At 36.0% G+C, this 14596-nt stretch overlaps 1 protein-coding gene across 3 annotated transcripts in view; it reads left to right on the top strand.

The window, feature by feature from the left end:
• BNC2 (basonuclin 2) overlaps positions 1-14596 on the top strand; it is a 331782-nt gene that overhangs the window by 87476 nt on the left and 229710 nt on the right. For all 3 annotated transcript variants that reach the window (XM_017806151.1, XM_017806152.1, XM_017806153.1), the window contains exon 2: positions 6283-6483. In XM_017806151.1, coding sequence (XP_017661640.1) covers positions 6283-6483 — 201 coding nt within the window. The remainder of the gene's footprint in view (positions 1-6282; positions 6484-14596) is intronic.

Here is a 14596-nt window from a genome sequence, read left to right as displayed (position 1 = left end):
TGAAGAACACGTATATGGATGTCACAGTCTTCTCTGTGTGCTTACTTTTTATTTGACTTCTGTTTCTCTAACTTGTTAAAACATAGAGACTATGAGGGACTAAAATCTTGATGATCTCTGATGTTTTATCTGCAGATAATAGGTCACAGTTTTCACCTTACTTTTTTCTAGTAAAGTTGTGTCATAGCAGTCTTTATAAGGGTTCTGTGGTGTGGGGTGCTGATATACAGTTTGGAAAGATGTGATTAGGATCAGTTGCAGTGTGACAGTTTGCTAGGAACTAAAGCTTTCATAACAGGACTCATAATCAAAAGTTTTCTCTGAGGATAAAGGTCCTGTCATGTCACTTACTAAGAAAAAGGATGAATAACCAATTTAGAGTAGACTAGGATTTTGAAAATATGATTTTTAATTACAGTGAAAACTACTGTATTGAGTTCTGCCATGCTTCAATTCAACCTGAAAATTCTTCCTAACAGAAAATAACAACAGCAAAAAATGCAAACAACCAAAAGCAAAACAAAATAAGAGATATAAAATGTAGATGTGAACACTTTCAGGATCTGTGTGAATTAGGCACGCACATCAAAGTGAAAACCAGATTCATAAATGCAAAATACTGTAGATAAGATAGAGAAGAATTTAGCAAGGACATTTGGAACACTGTGCCTAAAAGTATTCAGCCTCATTGTTGCATGATGACATAATCAGTCCAATGCATTTTGGTTACAAATCAGAAGTTACCTCTTAAAACTCACACAAAAATATTTTACAGAAGGATGACAGGTTTCAGAGAGAATTCAGTGCTGCCAATATTTTTTCTTTATAATATGGAAATTCTGGTAGATTGTCTGTTCAGGGGAGGTTTCCTTTATTAGCCCTCCCACTCTTTTTTTTTTATTTTAGACATCTGTTAACATCTCATAGACTCTAACAGATACTGCCGAGTGAGTCCCTTATATAATTCTTAGGGAGAAGGAGATGATAAAAAATGACATTACCACGGTTGATTCACCACCTCTTTGAATATGAACATCAAGATTGCTTTGCATAATTTTCAAGCATGAGATTATATTCCTTATAGGACACAATTCACAACTTTGTTGTTATCCATGGATAAAGTGTTAAGTGTGATTGTTGCAGTCTCTGCTCCCACATTATTGTAATGACAAGAAGAGTTCTTTCTTACTTGGTCAAATATATTCTTTTTGGAGGCAGTATGGAATACTTGGTTCCAAAATGTCTTTAAAACAACTCAACTATATAAGCTTAATTGTTTCAGCACAAGCAAGGGCTGATTGTCATGCGGTGTGGAGGACCATTTTCATTATTTTGGCAAGAGCAGGGACAGTTTTGTCCTGACGAGCTATTAGATGAATAGCAGAATGTGTCACATGAAAAACCACTGATCTTTAACCCAGCTATCTACTTAACCAAGCCTAGAAATGAATAGTGAATGCGGGAAGAGCAAAGACAAGTTTACTGTCATTACAAATTAGAGAAATTGTTAAAATCTGCAGCCAAATGAACTCTGGGAATTACAGGTATTACCCAGTAAAGCGGTTGAGAGTACAGAGATTTAGAAGAACGATGTATACAGATGTGAGTTCACTACCTGTGTATGTTGTGTGTATCTGTCATTACTATTGAAAATTGAAACATCTGTATAAAAAGACATAAAGATGTTCTGAATCTTTCCCTAGTACCTTTAATGAATCCAGAAAATGAACACCAAATATAAGGAACTCTCCTTTAAAATAGTTGATGGATATTTATCATTAAGTAGAAATTTAAATACTAAATGAGTAGACATAATAAATCTATGCTCACTGTTTTATCTTTTTTTTTCCCCAGGAGTCATCTCAGGGACACTGCTGCATGTACAGTTAATATAAACATTTATACTGAACTCCTAGATGTTTGAAAAACAAATACTGTAAAGATCAGTAACATTTTAAAATGATCAGTTATGGGAATTAATGCTTACAGAAAAACACCATTCTTCTTGCCCTGCTAGTAGAATCGCATTGTCTCCCTACAGTCTTGTTAGCTCATACTAACTGAAATGCAAATTCTTTCCAACTAATTGGACCTCGTTGAACGTACATGTACAGTACATAGTTATATGCATGTAGATTTTTTCACTAAATTCCTCTGTAATTATTTTCTTGATTAATATCTAAAGCAGAGACGTGGAACAAAAATCTCTTTAAAGAGTTTACATATTATTGAACATTAAGAAGATAGTAACTGTTGCATGTTTTAACAGCTTAATTAATAATACAGAATAATTGGAACAAAAAGAAGAAAATATTTTCTCAATGTTTAGTCATTTTGAACTATTTGCATTAACCCTTTGACTGAGCTAATTAATGCTTAAATTATCAGAGTAATGGAATTTAGGAAAAAAAAGATACATTTACACTGTATGGCACATTCATCTGGCTGGATTTTCTTCTTAGTATCACCTGGGCTTTCTTTAATCACCTTTCCTATCCTTTCTTGCCATATGGTGCACTTCTGTATTGGTAGTTTAAAGAGGAATGATGAAATCAACAATGTTATATTTTTAAAAGATTCAGAAAGTCACACATGTAATTATCTTTGACAGTAAGTAATAAATATTATTTAAAATTAAAAGAAGAAAAAGTCTCAACATCACATGGAGTTCACAAAGGACATAAAATTCTCAAAAAACACAAATAGACAACTGCAACTGCACTCTGTTTTAAGTTCCATTAGAGCCTAGAGTCTGTAGGCACCTCTTCTGTGAGCATCTGGATATTCCCAGGAGCTGAAAATGTAAAATAATTTCACAGATCCTTTTATCTTTCAGTACAAATGACATTGGATAGCAGTAAAATACTTGCAGAACATATTCCTGATTAGAAATCTATTGAAAATGAGATTTTTTTTTTAATGCTTTTGAAAGGATTTGTTTTAAATACCTTTAGAGCTCTTACCTTGACTACAATGTTTCAGATTCTCATATGAGTTAGTCAAGAGAGAGAAACTACGCAGTTTATGCTAAACTTGTATACTACTTGTTAGTTCCTGTGCTTCCCACAGATAACTCAAAGAATATTTCTGCCTCCAAAGGAATTGTAGCAATAAACAGAGGGTTATAGATTACAAAGGGAAGTACTAGGTTCTAAGCCTGGATTCTGATTATTATAATTTCTGCTGAATTCATGTCAGTTTTGTTTCTTGTTTGTTTGTTTGTGGGGTTATTTTTGCTTGTTGGTTTGTTTTTTTTCTCCCTCACCCCCATTGCTGTACAGTTAGATAAAGCTTAGATAAGGCTTAATCTGCTACTTTAGGAGGTGGGCTTCTGTTGTATTTTTCCTACAATGATTACTTTTATCTCCTTACCGACTACTACTCTGTTAGAAATTCAGGAAGTATTTCTTTTCTTGGTTTTCTATGCTGGCATTATTGTGCCAAACAAGGTGCTGTGAAGATGCTGTAAATTTAAGGATGACTTGAGTTGGACTGGAACTGACAGACTAAATTTTGTTTCTTCAATGTCATGTTAGTGGAGGGGGGGAGAATAGATCTTTCTTTAAAATGTTCTGAAGCTGTGATGTAAAGTCACACATTTGACAATTAAATAATAGTCCTCCTTTGATACAGTGATCTGAATGAGCTTAGATTTCATGTAAGGTTGTAGCATTCTGGCCAAGATTTCTGCTTGGGAAGACCAGATTTGGATGTATTAGCTAGTCAGCCTAATAACCCTGTACAGACTGTATTGATTTTCCAGGAGAGAGTTTATGAACTAAATAAACTTGGAGTTGGTGTCTTAATAAACTGCTTCTTTCAGTCTGTCACATTTCGTTACTTAGCTCTGCAGTTTAGGGGAAAAAAAAGCTAATTCTGTTACAGATTGTTCACAGCAGGGTCTCCAAATTAGCCCTTTGTTTTGTAATGCCACCTTGCTTGGGCTGGCTTTGAGCACATTTCTCAGTTTTACCCTAATGAGTTGCAACACTGATAATGTGGCTGATGATCTTTCATTGATTTCACTATCACTTGCTTGTCTGGTAATTGATCCGTTGCTGAGTCTCTAGTTAATTATATCGGCTTTGACATGGCCCGGTCCACCGGGAATTTCAAGTCTTGCAGAATAACAGTTTTAATAAAAGAGTCTATTACTGCAGGTGCTTGCTGCTGCATGCCAGTTGATTTTGCGTGTGTGTGCACGCGCGTGCGTGCATGTGTGCATGGATGTGTGTGTGTGGTGCTTTTTTTTTTTATTCTCTGGGAGAGAAGAGGACTGCAGGACAGGAAAAAGAAGGCGGGGGGTGGGTAAGAGATGGAGATAAAGACTGCGAGGGAGAGCACACAAGAGATGCAGAATGGAGAGGAGGAAGCTTGCTATTGACAGTGTCCTTAAGCCTCCCACAAATAACAGCCATTAGTGGTAAGGTCAGGAGCTGAGCATGCAGCTTGACTGAGGCACTGAGTGCCACTTCAGAAATGAAGAGGCTGGCAAATTTTAGAGGGAGTTTGAGGGGCTAATAGCTAGCTGTAAAGGTACAGCCACTGTTGGTACAATTGACTCCTAAGTGTCATTCTCCCCTCCCCAGGTGAGAATATTTTTATTGACCACAAGTGGACTTAATATATTTTAAGGCAACCGTTCTTGGAGTTCTTGTTTGTTTCTTCTTGGATATTGAATTTGCTGCTTCTGAGACTTTTTTTTTAACTTAATGGTGCTGAACTGGAGGAAAGTTTAACAGAAAAGCTTTCAAGAGATGTAGGGTCTAGAGGGGAAGGCACATTTGTGTCAACATAGTGTACATCTTCTCATCTTTTCTCATTGCACACTAATGACACAGAGCTGCCACTGAAGCTCTCTTCTGTTTCTTTTGTTGTTTCAGAGAGTCAGGTTTATTGTTATTCCTGAGTTAAGAAAAAGGCAGTGAGTGGTACATTTGTCCTCCTAAATTTTTACATTTTATTAGAAGATTAATGTTACTTGTGTTGGAAAGGATAGCTTTTTTAAAAAACACTGGCCATTTTTTATGAGATTGCATGCATTTTGTTTTACATTTATGAAGTTTGTTTGCAGAGTTATGATTTCTTGTCTGTATGTAAAGGATGAAGTGGGTAAGAGAATTTTTAAATAACATTAGTTTTAAAAAGACTTTGTAATTTAGAGCAGTATTGTAATAGTATCATTTAACCTGATATATGGTACTGTACCTTAAGTACAGAAGAAAGATCTTAAAGGAAAAAATTTTTTTCTTTTGCATTACTTTTTAGCTGTGTGGGACGGTTTCTTTTTTTGCTGTGATTAATTTCTTTGTTCTTTCCAATTTGAAAGGTGTATTGTATCTGCTTCAACCAGCTTCTTAAAAAAAACCCAGAAAACTACTTTTGATCTTTTGGGGGAGGGGAAGGAAGGGCTAGCTTTTTCATTTTTTCTGTCCTTTCTTGCTTGCAAGCTTCTTAAGACACTTAGCAGTGGGCAAGGAAAGAGGAGTGTGAGAGATGAAATGTTCATGTGACTTTCTAGTTTTATTTCAAAAGGAGTTGGATCGTGTTTTTTCCCCCTCTTTGGTAAGAGTTTCATTTGGGATAGAAACTGACTATGCCACAATTATTTTCTGACTAATACTTAGAAAATAACCAGGCCAACTTTTATGTTTTACTTCTAAATGAATATTGACTGTATTTAGTTGTTTCTTTGCTTGCTTTTTCCTTTTTTTTTGGGGGGGGGGGTGTTGGGGTTTTTTTTAAGGTTTTCTAATCTTGTGTGTAGACAAGTGTCAGATATTACATGCTGTACTTGACAGCATTGTTGAGAAAAAAAGAGAGAAAGACGGGGAAAGGGCTACAACCTTTTCTTTCTCCCAATTCACTGTGATCATTGTGCTACTTAGAGAGAGAATGTGCGTGTGTGTGTATCTGTGTATGTGTAGGCTGAAGGGTTAGTGCAGGATGTCATTTGGTGCCTGACAGTGGAGCAGCGCAGTTGACTCCTTGCTCTGCTATCCAATGACATCCAGTGGCTGAGAGTTTGAAGCTGATGGTTGGGTCTCCTTAGTGCTGCATGCACACCTGACAGGCAGCTGTTAAACTGAGCAAAGGCGAGCTTGGGGAGTCACAATCTATGCATAAATGATAGGAGTCTCTCTGCTGAAGGTGCAAAAGAAGCTCTGACCCTCTCCCCTGAATCCCCCCTTCCCAAATGAAACACACAGTGCAGCTAGCTTCCTAACTTCACTCCTGCTACTGGCTGCCAAGAGGCTCAAAAAATCCACCTTCACTTTTCAGTCAGAAGAGGCAGAAGTGGATGTGAGAGACAGACACACACAGAGACACAGAGAGCGAAAGAGGGCAAGAGACTTGACTTTAAGAGACTCCTGCACTGACAACTCCATGCAGTTCGGAACAAGAACGGCAGCGACCGAGTCTGGTTTCATGGGGACATGGCAGAACACTGACACCAACCTCTTATTCAGAATGTCCCAACAGGTATGTTACTTTTGTTTATTTTAAAACATGGCATTTTTTTGTTTTATTTCTCCTTCTTTTTCTCTTTCTTTCCATGTTTCATTTTTGTTTCATTCATCACTACATAGTTAGCCTCTGAACTGTCATAACTATGTCATTGGAATGTGCATGGTTACTTCATTTCTTCCCTAAGGGCTCCTTTTTAAAAGAAGAAAAAATATTAAAGCTTTAAGTAAAAGGAAAGCATTTGTTTTAAAGTTTCCAAATAGAGCTTTGCTCCTAATAAGACTGTTTTTCTTTCTTTGTTTGCTTGTGTTTTGTTCCAACCTTTTCCCCCTCGCTATCCCCCCCCGTCCCATAAATAAAAGTATCTGCTATCCCAGCAAAACTACTTTTTTTTCTTCCTCAGTACATAAACCCCCAAATCAAACTGATACTAAATTTAGGGGGCCCCTCTCAACGGCATAATTTACTTAATGTGGCAGAACACAGTTTTATTGAGAGGGAGGGAGCGACGAGCTGTCCTACTGCTGCCAGCATGGAGCTGAGGGTCGTTAGAGGAGACAGTTTCAGTCCTCGGGTCTCTTTTCTCCCGCTCCCTCTCCCGCTTGCTCCCTGTCTCGCTCCCCCTCTCTTTGCGGAGCTGAGCCTTGGCGTCCTCCCCAGCGCTGCTCCTTCACCGGGGGCCGCGTTTAAGGCAGCTTGGTATGCCGGTTCTGACGGGAAAGCGAAAATGTTACTGCAAGGCCAGTTATAACTGATAATTAATCACAGGAGCCAGTGTCTCTGTACCATACACTTGGTGATACGCGCCTTGTGTATTACAGCTAATTTTGCACAATTGCTTGGCTCTTCTGGATGAAGGGAAACGGAAAAGGGGGTGGAAAAAAAAAGAAAAAAAAAAGCAAGAAAAAATAGAAAGAGAGAAACTTTCAGCTTGGATGGGGCTCAAGCAGGGGAGGGAAGTTCAACCTGGAGGTTTTTAACAGGGTGACTCCCTACCAGGGGTTGTTTTGCCCTTCTGAAAACTAGTTTCCAATTATGGTCTGACACTGATGGATAATAATTGAAATATTGTGTTAGCCAGAAGAGGAGTTAGTAAATTTGTATATTGATATTAGACTTTTATTTAATGTTAGACATAAGATGAATTAAGTAATTTACCTGAGAGGCGTTGTACACTAAGAAAAGAGAGGGAAAGTAATTAGGTTTTTATAGTTACAGTAACAAGGAATGCTTGAATACTGGCCATAAAACAATAATTAAATTTAAAAACCCCAAACTTTAAAGTCAAGAAAAACTCCAAAGCAGATAGTTAATAACCAATAGCAGTTGTCTATGGATGACCATTTAAGCAGTATAGCTCAGGACAGGATGAAGGCATTTGAATAAGGAATATTTTGATATATCCTGTAGAGGGACCCTGATTACTGCTGATACAGTATGCTGGTATAGAATGTAATCAACGTAAGGCAAATAAGCAACCCTGTCCAATTTCCCATTCTTGAAAGTAAAAAAGTTAATTTCCTTGTAGAGATGCACATTTCAAAAACACTGCTTGGCACTAGGAAGTGTGAATTGCTGCTGCACTGCTTAGAAACATTATCAGCTGTATGCATATCTGTGATACATAACATATTTGGTTATATTGATATTAGACAATGGCACAGAAAGCAGTTATCCAAATTACCCGCTGTATTCTTCTAGCAAGAAATGGGCTTAAATTTTAGGGGTTGGGGAAAGGTTCTTTCCATTTCAGCCACAAAAGAGTTAACATAACTAGATCCAGATAACAATCAATTGATAAATGACAAATGAACCCCATAAATAGTATTAGATTGCCTGTTTAGTATTAGATCTTTTTCAACAGATTTAGACTGTGTGGTCTCTGAAAGACTAGAAAATGTTCAACACTGACAAAGAAAGAAAACAAAACTAAATAGAAGAGCATCACAATGTGTCAAATAATTTGAGACAACTAGCTTATTAAACCTAGCCAAATGTTTATACACATAGGCTAGGCTGTTTGGTTGCTATTTTCCTTTTTAAATAATATTTTTAATGTACTAATTCTTGAGTATTAATTGGATTTTTTACATTATTGAACATGCATGCTCATATTGTACAGTGTATAGAAAACGAGAAGTAGTGTACTGAGTGAATAAACGTGTGGTGGATGCTACATCAAGGTGAATTGGTATACACACAAGTAGCACTGCAAAGGTGATAACGTGGAACAGATTTATTTCTTAGAAGTGTGTTTTTGATGCATTTGCATACTTGTTAATATCCTTGTCATATTTTGTTTATTTATCATTTGCTAAACATATTTAGTCCAAATATGCTTTCATCATTCTTTTAAGAGGAGGGCAAGTTATTTTGCTAAATGCATTTCTCTCCTCTTTAAGTATAACATTTTGTCTTATGTTTCTGATTTGTTAAGGCTGTTATAACTTGCTAGCTCGCGCATACTGTGTGCAAGTGCAGCTGCAAATTTGTGTCTAAGTGCCAGTGTTTCTTTATAAATCACTAAAGTCTTGAATATTGTTTTCTGTTATCTATTTTCATTCATTTGCTAGTTAATTATTTTCAATCCATGTTCTGGAAATGTAAGTATTTTTACAATTTCTCCTATGCTTTATGAAAAATTGTTTTCACAAGTACACATAACATGAAGTTATGAAATGTGCATAACTTGCAGCAAAGTTTGGCATGGTTTGAAAGAACTGTTTAATGAAACTTTTCCACATATACATAGTAATGCTAGAGACATGTCTTTTTTAAATTTCTAAGTGTGATGCAGTTTTTCCATGTGTTTTTTAGAAGCAAACAAATTCTGAGCCCCATCACTTTTCTTGGGAGCTCTAACTTAATCTCGAGCAGGTTTTTAGTGGAAAGATTGAAGCATGGCAAGAAGAATTATTTAGAACAAAACAAAACCTTGCAATCCCTCCCTCCTCTTACCTCTCAACTCACACTGCACTGCTCTTTGCATAATATAGAAGTGAATAACTTCCCTCAGAATAAAAGGAAAATCAACTTCATTGTGACATGTGTCTTAGAAAAATTAGGATTAAATATACAAGTTTGGGCTATTAATAGCAAGTGTAATGGTACTTATTTTGGGACTATTTTCTTTTGAGAATGGGAACACAAGAAAATGGTATCTCCGCATTCCAGAACAAATTTAGATTTTGGTGGGGTGAGAGGAGAAGTGAAATAGTCTCCTAAATTACCTGTGAGAATTTTATGACATGGCCACTTGACTGCATTGTTTTGCCTATGCACCTTTTGTCCATGTAAAAGTGTGTGATTCGCTTGAAAGGGGTCATCCCATTCTGTATACAGAAGAATGTCTGATAACCTCAAAGGGCATAAATCTTAACTTTTAAAAAGGAGTGCTACTTCGGGTCACTTTGATCAGTGACAGGTCGAGAATGAGCAGAAACCCTTGGCTTCTCTTCCATGCTCATTTGGCTAAGTCCAGGGCACGCACTGCCCATTCTAGTTCTGGCAAGGAGTTGTTAACAGAAAAGAAGGTCTGGATTTGATTGATTAAAAAAAAAAACCAACAAGCAGGCTTTTGTGATTGTCTGCTTTCATAAATGTTTTGTGTATTTGTTAGAATAAGAAATGTCATTTTTCTTCATCTAGTTACCTTAAGGGCCGTAATGTTCTAAAATACTTTAAAGTCATTTCAGAAATGAGACCATAAGAGAAATGGCTGTAACCCACAGTGACACAAAATGCCAGAGCCATCTGCCTTTTTGCTGAGAAAGAAGTATTTTTAATCCATTTCAGATAAAAAGGTAATAGCCTTTCCAGAAGCTATTTTCAACATGAGAGTGAAAAAGCAGTATACAGAATTATAAATGGATCTGTGCATCATTATATAGTAATTTAGGATTCACTCAATGATGTAACAAAATTAACAACATAATTTCATTGTGTAACTGTATCTTATTAAAGAACAACTGACTGACATTCTCTTACAGTTGCTTTATTTAACTTCATGCAAATATTATTAGTAGTGACATTTCTCTATTGTACATTAGATTCTCTCATTAGCATGATGTGTTAGTTATCACCAGAGAAATCACTTCTAGATAGGTGAGCAAGAAGCCAAGAAAGCTAAAAATTAAATCAATGATGTATATTAATATAGACGCATCTGTTCATGAGAGATATGGTACAGTAAATTCAACTTTTTTCCTTGCATAAATGCATGATTATTCCAAGGAAAACTAAATAATCTTTAAAATACGTGAAGTATGCATGAATATTGCTAGAAATACTAAACTGCATACAAAGTGCACTGCCTGTTTTGAGCTGCACTTATGTTCTTCCATCCGATAGTTCCTAACATTGATGTAAACATAGGCACATAAACTGTTCATTGAACCAGTATTAAAAAATAGGAGCGTAGTGTAATGTCTAATAGATTGAAGGTAAAAGCTTTTTATATGTTTCTGGGCTGCTGATTGTAGAGGTTCTATGCAATTTTAGCATATATTAAGTAATTAACTGTTTTACTGTAGTATATAACTATTCTTTTACTATAGGTGCAGATGTAAAAAGTTGAAACCTAATTTGACAACAGGCTGGAATACCATACATTGATTTACTATGAACATTTTGTGAGGAAGATTAACATTGGTAAAATGCATTTTGTAATTTAAGGTGGTTAACAATCACGTTTGTGAGTAAGCATCAGCAAACATAATATAACTATATATATTTTTATTACACCAATTCATAGAATAGCGGTAATAGGTGGGGTGGGATTTTTTTGTTGTTGTTCATGAATAAGTTTGTGTGGTAGTATGAATTTAGAAGCTTTATCAGGTTATGTTGTCTTATTTCAGATGCTTAAATTTTGTTGGGTATTTTGGTAAAGCATGGTTTAAATGTGTGCTGGTCCTTTTAGCAAATTAAAAATATTTGCATCAAGAATTTTTTGCTGCTTCTGAGGTGCCTCAGAATAGAGGCGCAGAAAATTCTGTACATGACAAAAATGCAGGATGTATACAACTAGACATACAAGTACATGCAATGATAGATACATGGCTATGTGCATGATACGTGATTAAAAGTAAAAAATCCTTCTCAATAGCTTCTCTTACTGTGTTCGGGATTTACAAGAAAACTAAAACATAGCAAATTGTTTCCCATTCCTCTCTATACATATTAATCTTGCACATATACACATACAGTGTTTGAACATATTTATGCCATTCTATATTTTTGTTAATGATGTGCTTGTCAGAACTTTGCTTAACGTGGAGATATGCATGCACAAAATTGTAAAACCTGCTGAAACATGCTCAATTATATTGTGCAATAAGCTTTAGTGTTTAGTATTTTAAAATGTTTTTTTTTCCTCTTTTTTTATTTTTGTATTTTAATAGTTACATATTCATAAGTATAGTTTTATAGGGATTTGATTAATGTAATGACAGAACAGATCTGGTATAAAACAGCAGTAAGAGTCTTCTGCTCTTATGTCGGGGTTAAGAGCCAAGGCAAATCTTCCCTAACTAATTAGATGCTGAGTAAGGCATCTTAGTGAAGCTGGGGCAAAAGTGAATGGGTCACAGCTGAGGCAAGATTGCAAGGACTGTAGTGATAGTGAAAGCATTTGCATTTGCCAGGTCATTGTGACACTGTGCTGATTGCAAAGGAACACTCTGTTCCGTGATACAGAACTGCTGTCATAAAGTAGAATCTAAAACAAAAGCTTTAAAGAGCTTTTACTTTTTACTAGAAATGCTCAAAACATATGCTGTGCATAGCCTTCTAGCTTTCTTTGCTCAGTTATTTTTCTCAAACAATAGTGCTTGTGCTCTTATTAAAGGATTTGCCTTGCAGACTAATGGTTCTTCACAGTTTAGAAGAATTTCCAAACTTGGGGCTCCTAGTATACCCAGGAGGTGATGAATCATACTGACTCAAGAAAGAATAGGCTGAAACAGAGGAGAAAGGGAGAATTCCGTTGTTACTGTATCAGAAAGAGAATCAGTAATGCAGGTTTTTGCTGTAATTCTGAGAGTGTAATGACAAAATTTCAGTTTCTAGATAAACTGTAATTAAAGAGTTTGTTTTTTTGCCCAGTTCACCTGTAGAAAGGAGTAAACTTAAAAAGTATTTTTATTAAATGAATGTCTGAGTTTTTCAATGAGGCAAAATGCATTCTTTAGCTTAACATCAGTCTATCTAACAGATGTCCAAAATAAGAGACTGTACATCAGCCAATGGGCAGGCATGTGCTGCTTTACTGCTTACCCCAGTCATTATTGTGATGCCCTAATGCCTCCTTTCCCTTACTGAAATACTTGACAACTGCTTTCTAAATTATTTTCCTTCACTGACAGAGAAAACAGTGCCACTTGTATGGTTGTGTCACACAATATTTTGTCATAGAGAGGGCATGTCTTTGAAGGGTGGGGAATGAGAATCTCAGATTGCATTGATTGGTGTGAACTTGCCAACAGTGTACCGTTGATGCTATTCTGACCCTCGCAGGAAGCCATTGCATCCCTATCCTCTACTGATGATGCGTATCTGTGCACTTGTACAAAGGAAAGGAGTGTGTCATCCACCACTTAGAGAACGTGGGAGTTCAGAAGAGAAAATGTCATGATTATGATCCTACCATTCCTCCTTGTGTACCACACAGAAGTCAGCAATCTTTTTTGCAAAGTGAATAGTAAGTGATACTTTAGGAAGCTTTATGGAAAGTGAGAAAATTTATACTGGGTTTGTCATTAAAGCTGAAATGTACTGTCACTGGCAGGTAAACCTGCTGTGATATTTGAAATGATGTTTATTTGGAAATAGACCACAACACAGATATGCCAGTAGAGATGGGCTCTGCAGTCTGGCTACCTGTGCATCTTGGAATATGTACCTTATAAAAGAAATGGAGTGACATGGTATATGTCTCTCTTTTCTTTTTTTGTGATACTTACTGCAACAAATGTTGAAAAGAGAGCTTTACTTTTTCTTCTTTTTTCTCAGTAATTTTTAGCGACTTGAAGAACAGCAAGATACACCTGATGAACAATATTTGTTTATTTGTGGTGGTTGTTTTTAAACTTTATTTCATCAGAATTCCAGGGAAGGAGATAGATTTCCCAAGTCTCTGCATATGTATTTTCTCAATGCATTCCATAGTGTGTTTCTTAAAGATCAGTAACTTTAAAATGCAATACTTCTGGCTTTGAACAGTTTAAATGAAAATGTCATACTATGTAGTTCTTTTCATCTGAACAATTCAACATTTGGTGTACCAGTGAGAGGAAAATAGAATATAAAAGACCACATCCTTACTGTGATCCGAGCATATGTTTTCCATTCATGTCGTTGGAGGCCCTGTCATGCATCAAGGACAGCATATAGTTTAGGTACAGGATCACAGATAGCAGTGTACTAGCCTTCAGAGTGAGCTGTAACCAGGAGCTCAATTCTATAAGCCTTCTGTGTGTATGTAACTTTTACGAAGCTAAATGTGCAGGTATTTTGCAAGACAAGATTATGCAGTGGTAAAGAAAGTTGCTCTTGTGTTTTCCAGTCTTTTCTATTATTTAGACACCAAGAAGATGAACATAATTTAAAAATAAAATTAGCTATTGCACTTTCTTAAAGAAATCTAAACCTGGCTTCCTGGGTTATCAAAATCCAGAAATTAAGCAAGGTTTTCTGTTAAAGTCTCTGGTCAGGTGTGAGCTTTTAGACATTATTGGTCTCTGTATGATTTTATGTATCAGTTACTGAAAGCTCAGTTTTTCATGGGTTACCTTGGAAGCCAGTACAAAATTATGGTTGCTTTCAGTTTGCCTCTGAAGTTTTGAATTTTTTTAACAAGAAATCTCAGAATGGAATTTGGGCAGGGTAATTCAACATGAAATAAATTGGAGAAGAAATATTTACAAGACTCTTTGCTAACTGGAATTGCCAACTTTTCTAAAGAAAAAGTAGCAACACAATAGAATAAAAGGTGGTTTAATTAATAAAATAGTATTTTGAAAGGAATTATTTTTGCTTAAATAAAAATTTGGCTTCCCAAAGTGTTCTGTCTTCTCTGTTTTCTCATTAGAAATATGTATATAAAAACCAAACAAACCTGAAGATGCTA

Source organism: Lepidothrix coronata, unplaced genomic scaffold, assembly GCF_001604755.1.
Source record: "Lepidothrix coronata isolate B3197 unplaced genomic scaffold, Lepidothrix_coronata-1.0 Scaffold14, whole genome shotgun sequence".
NCBI lineage: Eukaryota > Metazoa > Chordata > Aves > Passeriformes > Pipridae > Lepidothrix > Lepidothrix coronata.
The sequence above is the reverse complement of the archived record's forward strand: the minus strand, read 5'-3'. Positions and strand labels throughout refer to the sequence as shown.